The sequence below is a fragment of the Acyrthosiphon pisum genome, chromosome X (assembly GCF_005508785.2).
Source record: "Acyrthosiphon pisum isolate AL4f chromosome X, pea_aphid_22Mar2018_4r6ur, whole genome shotgun sequence".
NCBI lineage: Eukaryota > Metazoa > Arthropoda > Insecta > Hemiptera > Aphididae > Acyrthosiphon > Acyrthosiphon pisum.
This window is the reverse complement of record NC_042493.1, coordinates 90,809,075-90,818,405: the sequence shown is the minus strand read 5'-3', so window position 1 is coordinate 90,818,405 and position 9,331 is coordinate 90,809,075. Positions and strand designations below refer to the sequence as shown.

The following is a 9,331-nucleotide window of genomic DNA, read 5'->3' as shown; positions in this document are numbered from 1 at the left end:
AATTCAAATCATATAAATAGAATATAAATTATATTAAAATATTAAATTAAAAAATTTAAATTAAAAAAGGTGGTCAAGTAGATGTCACTCTGCTTTACAGTATAGGTTACAAAAAATTAATTAAAAAATGTAACAATTAAAAAAAAACACACATCATTGTAAAATCAATACATTCATCGCTCCGCTCGGAATCTAAAATGACGTGATGACCGAAATACTTGGTAACTATTAGCAAACTAAATTTAGGAAGGCACACGAAATCATTAAAATTATATATTTTATGATAACGATGGTATTGCGATAATTAACTTGCAATTTGTATTCAAAAGGTTAAGTTTTCTGTTGTGACAAGTTTAACAATACAATAACACTGTAATAATTGCTATTGTTGAACATTTGAACTAAATCATATAGGTAGGTATAGACAATATTTTACAAAATTATACCTATTTGTTATCATTAATGAATTAAAAATGTATCAATGCCCATACTGGCCATAGCTCATTAAATATTATATTTGAACCACAATGTAATTCAACCATTCAACCAGATTACACTCAAACGTGCGTTTTGAAAAACCCAATTTTAAGACAACGAATCATCGCAACACATCATGTAAATATACCGTTATCGTGGATACGTATTAGCTGTAATTTTGTTGAATTGGCACTGTTACCTGTAGTAAGTATTTAATTAATCGAACGATTTTATTTTCAACATACGATATAAGCAGTCATACAATAGGTATCAATTATATCAATTATCAATTTACAATAATATATTATACGCAATGGAACACACGAGGGAATTGCAGGGATTTCTGAATCTGACAGTACTCGAACACTTCTCGGACATAGACCTTGTGCACGTGCACTATAAACAACAAATAAACTTAGACGGCCTTCCTCATATAAGAGCATTGGGCAAACTCTTATTTGCTCGCTCGGAAATACTGAAAAACCGAACACATCACCTGTACTACGTGTTACCGCAGTTTGGTATGATATTGCCACTTGACGACAACATCTCGTATGATGTGTTCTTTGACTGGTTAATTTACAAAAGCGTGAATAATGTGTATGCAGTCATTGAGAACCTCACAACAACTGATTTCAAAAAAGTCAGTTACCTACTTCAATAAAAGTGAACGCATTAAAATTTAGTGGCGTAGCCCCAGGATCAGTGTTCGGACTTAACTAGATAAATTTATCTAGATGAATATCTAGATAATTATTTGTTCATCTTTTATCTTATATCTTATATCTTATAATAGTTACAAGGTATCTAAACGTTCATCTTAGATATTTTTTTTACTAATCTAAATAAATTCATCTAGATACATTTTTATTGATAAAAATCGCGAAATTGTACTAAATGTTTTAAATATTTATACAGATTCTCAAACAAAGTTTACGGTTTATAAATAATGTAATTATTTTTATTTATATCATTATTATTATTATTATTATGTTCCTAGTGCCCAACTAAAATATAAGTACCAAAATGTATAACTATTTAAAAAATAATTGTATCTTTTTTTTATCTAGATAAAAAAGTATTTATCTTTATCTTTATCTAGATAAAAAAATACTTATCTAATCCGAACACTGCCCAGGATTATTAAATTGAAGTGGTGAAGGGGGGAGGGGGGGGGGGGTGTTAAGTATAAATTAAACCAAGTTTTTTCAGTTTTAGTATATATATAATATATTTATTAATGGAAATATCTATGTCAATGGTGCCCCTCCAGGTTTAAACACCCCCCCCTACCCAACCCACTGGTTACGCCACTGCATTAAGTTATAATATTTGCAAAGCAAAATAATAGTATGCCAGGGATTCCCAAACTTTTCAAATAATAGCATTTCTTATAAAACTTCAAGGGAGAAAAGACAAATTTGATACTACCATGGCGCAAAAAAAATATTCAAAAAAATAATTTTATTGTTTTCATCAAATTGCTGGAGACTATTAAAGTGTACCTAATTACGTTTTATTGTTGTTATATTTTAAGACTTAAATAATATTTATTGTCCATTGGTAATTGATATACATTATCAATTGTTTTAATATTTTAATATTAAAAGAAAATAACCAAGTTCAAAAGGACTACCATATTGTGGTCGCCCTTAACGCAACTTAAAAACTTTCATTGTTTCATATAGGTATACATTTTCAACTTACGACGTCATTCAATTTTTAATTATAATTTATCACATCCAAATACTTTGATACTTCTTTTACTGCTCTATGTGGACTCCAGTACATAGGTACCTATTGAGTCTGATCTACAAGTAATGTGTACTCGGAATTAACAATGTGTCCTGTGTCGCTGTACGATTTTCGGGATACACTAGAAAAAATAGTGAATCAATTTATCTTATTATTTATTAATACTTTGGTGCTCTCATATTGATATCACATTTTAAACTTATTTTTAATCTCTTCTTTCTGATTCAGCACCAATTTAACAAATGAACAAAGATTGACATTCATGAAAATTTAGTGCGAATGATAATTATAATCACATTATTTAAATCAGTGTGAATTAAAACATTTATTAAAAAAAAAAAAATAATAATAATAAATAAAGTTACATAATATATTATGAGTAGGTATATGATATTGTAAAATATTTTTATATAATATTATTATTTCTATAATTTTTAAAAATGTCAACATTTTTTTCAACCCTCATAAATGCATTCATGACCTATATAGAGACTGAAAATACCTCAATATCATAGGATTGGATCAAAACAATTTGAAGTTTTATTTTTATGAAAAATTTTAAAAGTACCTAATAATTTACATAATATTTAATCAACAATTAGTAAAAATCTAGAGGAAGGAAAAATATACAAGTATTACTTAAAATAATTTACTATCTGTTGATTGTGGGGCTTAATCAAGCCATATTCCATCCTAGGTATACGACAAAGTATTTATAAGAATCCACCATTAACGACAAATCAATAGCTAATAAAATAAACTCCAGCATAAAAGTTGCTACTAAAAATTTAAAAGTTTAAACATTGCCGCTCTTTTTTATACACAATTTTAAGATCGAAAATACTAAGTTATATGTAGGTATATAGAAATAATTGGTATTTTACTGCATATCCGTGTAAATAGTTCTAGAAAAAAAAATTGATGCATGAAATATGGTAGAAAATAGGAATAATAGTAAATATTATGTCTGTGGTCCATTACTTATACTTACTCCACATACTTACTCGTTCATGGCATAGTATTGTAACATCACCTGATTTTAAATATTCACTAGTGTATTAGATTCTGAGTGGAACGATGAATGTATTTTTTTATTGTCTATAAATGCATTGTGATAAAATTCCACTGGTGAATGTTAACCTCCCGGTAAAATTTTAGGGATTTAATTTCACTAGAGATAATAATATAGGTAGATGAGTAGGTACTTAAAGTATAAATTTATTTTTTTAAAACACAGATATTGACAGAGTGAGGACGTGAGGTTATTAGGTTAATCGTTAATGTTAAAAAAATTGCTTTATAGATAATTATACATTTTAGATAATATTATAATAGGTGCATATTATATTTATTATAATATAATAAATATAACAATAAGTACAATTTCAATCGTAGACATTACGTAATATTATAATATTGTCTTAAGAGTTTAGGGGCCTCGCTATGGTCATTAATTAAGGGGCAACATTTAGGCAATTTCTAATCTTGTAATAGCCGCCTTGGATCTATATGTTAGTTGTAAATGATTGTTAGTGTGAGTGAAATTAAATGCGGGTATCCTCTCTCGTACGCGCATGCACCTGTCAATAACTCGATAACCATATCAATTTCACTACACAAATTATTTTACAAAAACATACATTTGTTATGACAAAATTAAAGTTAGTTAACGTTGTCTGATTTTGATTCTGAAATAATATTTGAATTCAGCAGAAAAATGTCTGTAGATCATACGAAACATTTTCCGTTTTAATATTAATTTTAATTTTAATTATGATTCGAAAAAGTTGATATTTTCAAGTTTTCAATTACAGTTCAAAATAATATAAAATTTAGTTTTTACTAAGTGCTCGTGGATCTATGGACAATTTTCTGGTGAGTTCAAATTTTTTTTCAGAATTAAAATCGGACAACGTTAATTAACTTTAATTTTGTCAATTTTGATCTTTTCAGCTAAAATTGACGGCAGTAGGCCTCGCCCCTTAAGACTATCCGACTTTAACAATTTACGCGTCTAGCACAAAAATGTCATATAAACGCAAAAAAATATATTTGTAGAACTTTTATGTAAAAGTTTATGACTAAAAACTTATTGGGTTAATGTTGAGTGTGAATATTTGTTTAGGTAGTGACGTTGTACATGAATCAAACGCCTCCATTAGATATCGGTAAAGTAAATCGTATTTTCATTAAATCGCTCGCCAAACCATTTAGTCACCGACCTATGGAACCGGAACTAACTTCACCGGATGCACCGTCTTCTAGAAAACGGTAAGAAATAAATACTCGATTGTGACGCGCTGTAAAAGCTTGTGCGTCCGGCGAACGTATATTATACAGTTAGCTGTATGTGTGTGATGGATGCAAAATAGCATGCACTTTTTTTTATCGTTAGCCAAATTTTCCAGACAACATGAGATTTAAAATCTTTTTATATTTTATAAGCATATTATATTCAATGCTGAATTGTTTGAAATAATTAAAATATTTTACTATTAAAAGTTACAAAATACCCAATCGTTTATTATCGAGACAATGTAAATTGACTGACCATGACAAGCAAAAATAACCATAGATATAGAATCTAGATAGTACCTTGACAAAAAATGATATTTTAATTCAATTGACGATTATTTATTATTCTAAACTGGTAGGTAGCCGGTAGGTACCTACCTATTATGAATATGCGTACATTCAACGTTAAAACTTGCTGTCATAGGTACAACTTTGTTTAGTGTGTTTTAGTTGTTGAAGTGTAGCCATGGGATTGAGCATTAATTACCTATATTTACAATGATAAACTAAAGTACCTATATGTATACTTAGTAGGTCGCTGTATATCACGACTATCTACCCTCATACTATTATAAGAATCAGTTATAAAATATATCCAAAAGATGCATTTTTCATCAGATTCTGTACCTACCTACGAAGGAATTTCAACGATATGACAAAAAATATTGTATTTTCCAGAATGTATATATTTTGGTCAGTTATTTTGATAAGTATTTATTTATCTTTGATCCGAATTACTATAGATCAATTTATTTTTAAATTTACTCAGTAGCTCACGTATTGCGTACCATAGTCTTTAATAATCATACATATAGGTATAAAGATACTTCCGCCTTATTTGGGTGTATTAGCAGGTTCCTATTTCGAAAATTCTGTTCCCTAGTTGCAATATAATATATACGTGTACCATATAGGTACATAATATGCGGAAATTAAATGTGATATACTAATAAAAGTATACACATCACCCAAACATTTTTAATGTCTAACTGATTTGAACTAGCTTGGTTGGAAAACATTAGCAGATGTCAATTTGACATGACTTGACTGTATACATATATAATATATTATTTTATGCTAATTTCCTCTCAATACTCAAATTTCATACGCCTGTCTATATTTGTTATAGATCTGGTTCTTTCACAACGAATTCACTTGTATCAAACCTGAGTGACAATTTACATCAAATCTGAGTATAATGTTGATGAAAACAATCAAATCGACAATAAAATATGTAACTGTATATGATATATTACGTGCGTATCTATTATTACATATACAAGCAGATTATACACGGTGTTACCCATGAAAAATGGGATTTACACAGTTGAATGTAAACTGGACAGATTTTTAACACAGTTATTTAGGGTTGTTTTGATGAAATACAAAATACGGGTCTACTATTAAATATTTTAATATTTATATCCATCATAAAAACATTTAAATTATAGTTGTTCATGAGTCAACTGTATTCAACATATTTTATGTGTTGAAAATTAAAAAGTAAGTAATTAAAAAAGTCTATTACACTAATAGTAAATGAGTTGCTGAATCTATTGACGAAAATCGGTCAAAAACTGTGAATTCGGCCATTTCCGTTATGAATATCGGCCGTTATAAGCCCTTGCTTTTATACAGAAGATATTTATATTAATGATAATAGCTGATCCTACACGGCGTTGCCCGATACTAACTATAATTAATAATGTCATATAATCGTCATTAAACTCTGTTAAATGTAAACAACAAATATTTTTAACACAGTCTAAACGCAAAAGTTAAACGCATATAAAAAAAATAATCGTGTCTATGTAACTTCATTATTTTTAAACATCACTTTACTCAACTAAACCCGACCAAACTTTAATCTAACCTAACGCAGCTAACAGTATTGACCGCCGACCGGTGTTATTATTTGATTTAAATTAATTCGATAACTTAAGCACCATCTACTGACGCTAACTCATTTTTTACCAACTCTTACACGTGCGTGTAGCCCTCATAGCTAGTCAATTTCCTAGTTAGATAGCGCTGCCATATACGATTAACAACGAAGAGGGATATGTGGGCAAAGATACATCGTGTTACATTGTCACAAGATGTATTGAGTGGATTAAGCCCTACCTCCCCACTACATATCACCAAATATTTGGGCAAGTTGCATCAACTATGCGTTCAAATCTTACAACGACCGATTTTAGCTAACTACTCAAAATCAAAATTTTTTTAATAGTGCTTGAATGTTGTAGTTGTATTTGACAATTTTAGCTAGATACCTAGTATTTAGTAACTTAAAAAGTAGCACGTTACTGTAAAGGCGTTAAGTACTTTGTTTATATCTTGTTACATAATTTCGTTAAATTGTTTTCCAAATAAATATTTTCGTTATGATGAAGAATATTTTTGACAAATAATTCCGAAAATATTACGCGTTACCGTTTTGATTAATTTTAATTACCTATGTAGGTACCTAATAGGAAAAAAATTATATCTACAACGGGTAAGTACCTATATTATTTTATTTTAAATGTTCACAATTTAATTTCCAATGTTTAGGTCTTTCGAACATCATATTTAATTGTACTATACCTACTTTGTCTCATTAACTCTTCTCCAAATAAAACTTTTCTGTGTTTCGTCTTGTTTAAATTATAGGTACCTGTGCCTAGGGCTATACACTATTTATACTTAAGTTGGTTATTAAGATGGTTGATAAGACATTTTATACATTTTTTTTCATATTTTGTAATGTGATTATAAGGAAGTTCATTTTTACTATTGAATATAAGAATATAAAAGTTATTTTATTTAATTACCTCATGAGTGAAGTTACTTATCTAAATAATAATTAAAAGAAATTAACTTGTCAAATACCTACAACTGGTATTATATGTAATTTCGTCCAAATTTGAACTTAAAATTACTATAAAAATAAACTGTGCCTACGTATTTTTAATAATTTTTCAAATGCTATTGTAACAATTTACTCGTATCAGGAGCCTTGTATTAAATTTTTACACTTTTTGGCCCAACAGATAAAACTTTATTGATATTTATAGAAAAAAAAAACTAAAAAAATTGAAAACTGACAATGTCCGTAAACAGCTCAAAAAAAGTCAAATTATTTTCAAAATTTTATGGTGTATAGAAAATGAAAATATAAACATTCAGTGAAATTTTAAAGTATCTACAGTCATTCGATTTTTAATTACAACAAAATAAGAAAATCGTTACATGAGAAATCGAGTGAATATCAAATGTTGTAAAAATATGAATTTCAAACGCTCATAAAAATTTAATTTGACTTGCTTGTAGACATTTTTTTTCACTCCTAAATACCGGTAATATTATTGCCCTCATTTCTAGTAGTTCTTAGTCTATGGCAGGGGTCGCCAACCAGTCGATCGCGACTGGTTGATCTTTCTAGGAATATAGGTCGATCGTTATAAAAATTAATTTTACCATTATCGGTCGATCGCGTAATAAATAAAATTTTTTTTTTACTATTTCTCGTGTATTATCAATATATTACATGAAGAAACAATAAATATTTATTCTTTGGAGCTCAGACCTTTTTTTTTTGCTCATAAAACAAATCTCTTCCTAAATTCTATTAAATGTCAATCACCTGGGACTAAAAATTTCAAATATAGCTCACTTGTTTGAAAAGGTTGGCGACCCCTGGTCTATGGTTTGGGATATTAGGGTTTGTGCAAAGCATAGGCGTGCGCAGCCCGTTGTGGGAGAGTGTGCCAATAATACTTGAAACAAATTATTTTAGGTGTTACACTTGTATTCTAATTTACTCATCTGTCATCACCCACTGTTCAAATTTTAAGGTATAATATGTATATAGGGCTAGGATTTATATGCATTTGCATATTATTTTCCTTGAGTCCAAATTGATTGGTTATGATATATGTCCAAGATTTACCTTATCACCGATTAAATGGAACCATTTTTTATAGATTTAAGAGAATCTTGTTAATTTTGTTGATATAAGAAAATCAAAAACCAAAATGCTTATACCACTGAATAAGACAATACAACTATATATATGATCTAAGTTGCTATCTATAATAAGTATGGTACAACTCGCAGCGTGGGCCATGGCCCACCTGTCCCACCCCGTGCTACGCCTATGGTGCACAGGTGTATTGGAACGGATGTGGGAATATACAGCATATACTCATAAAATTTAAAAATAAGCACTCAACAGATTTAATCATAAGAGCTACCAAAAATTATTGTATACAAGATATAACAAAGAGGTCTGACCTTATAATCAGATGTACGATTGGATATTTTCAATTTTGGATTGCACACATATACCCATCGATTATACAATGATGTGTATTTTTATTTTTATTTTTGTGTCTGTCATCATCTTTTAGGACAGTAAAAATGCTTGGTTTTTCTTCAATAGTATCTTTTCTGATAGGAAAGTGAATCTATTTGGTACTTTAGGTGGTCAAAAGTCAAAATAATCAAATCTCCCAGTAGTTTTTAAAAGCGCCGTGAAAAACAAAAGAAAAATTAAGAAAAAACGGGAATTTTTACGAAAAATCTTTTTTAACTCTGGTTATAAGTACCTAATGGATATTGTGATATGATTAATTTGGAATTTATTATAGGTCAATTTTTTTTTAGTACCATAGATAAGTCTCATACCTTGATGACGTACCGTCTCCGCTCAGAATTGTTTTTCTTATACCAGTGTTGGACTGGCTCGAAAAGGCCCAGTCCGCGATTTGGAAAAAAGGGCCCCCAACAGGCAGGGGCGCCATTTGGGGGGGGGGCAGGG

At 29.3% G+C, this 9,331-nt stretch overlaps 1 protein-coding gene across 1 annotated transcript; it reads left to right on the top strand.

Annotated features, from left to right (window-relative positions):
* The first annotated feature begins 367 nt into the window (after positions 1–367).
* On the top strand, positions 368–5,927 carry LOC100575492. Its single transcript, XM_003246192.4, has 3 exons — positions 368–1,120; positions 4,358–4,503; positions 5,657–5,927. The coding sequence occupies exons 1-3, from the start codon at positions 791–793 to the stop codon at positions 5,718–5,720; spliced, it is 540 nt and encodes a 179-aa protein (XP_003246240.1). The 5' UTR covers positions 368–790; the 3' UTR covers positions 5,721–5,927.
* Positions 5,928–9,331: the final 3,404 nt, after the last annotated feature.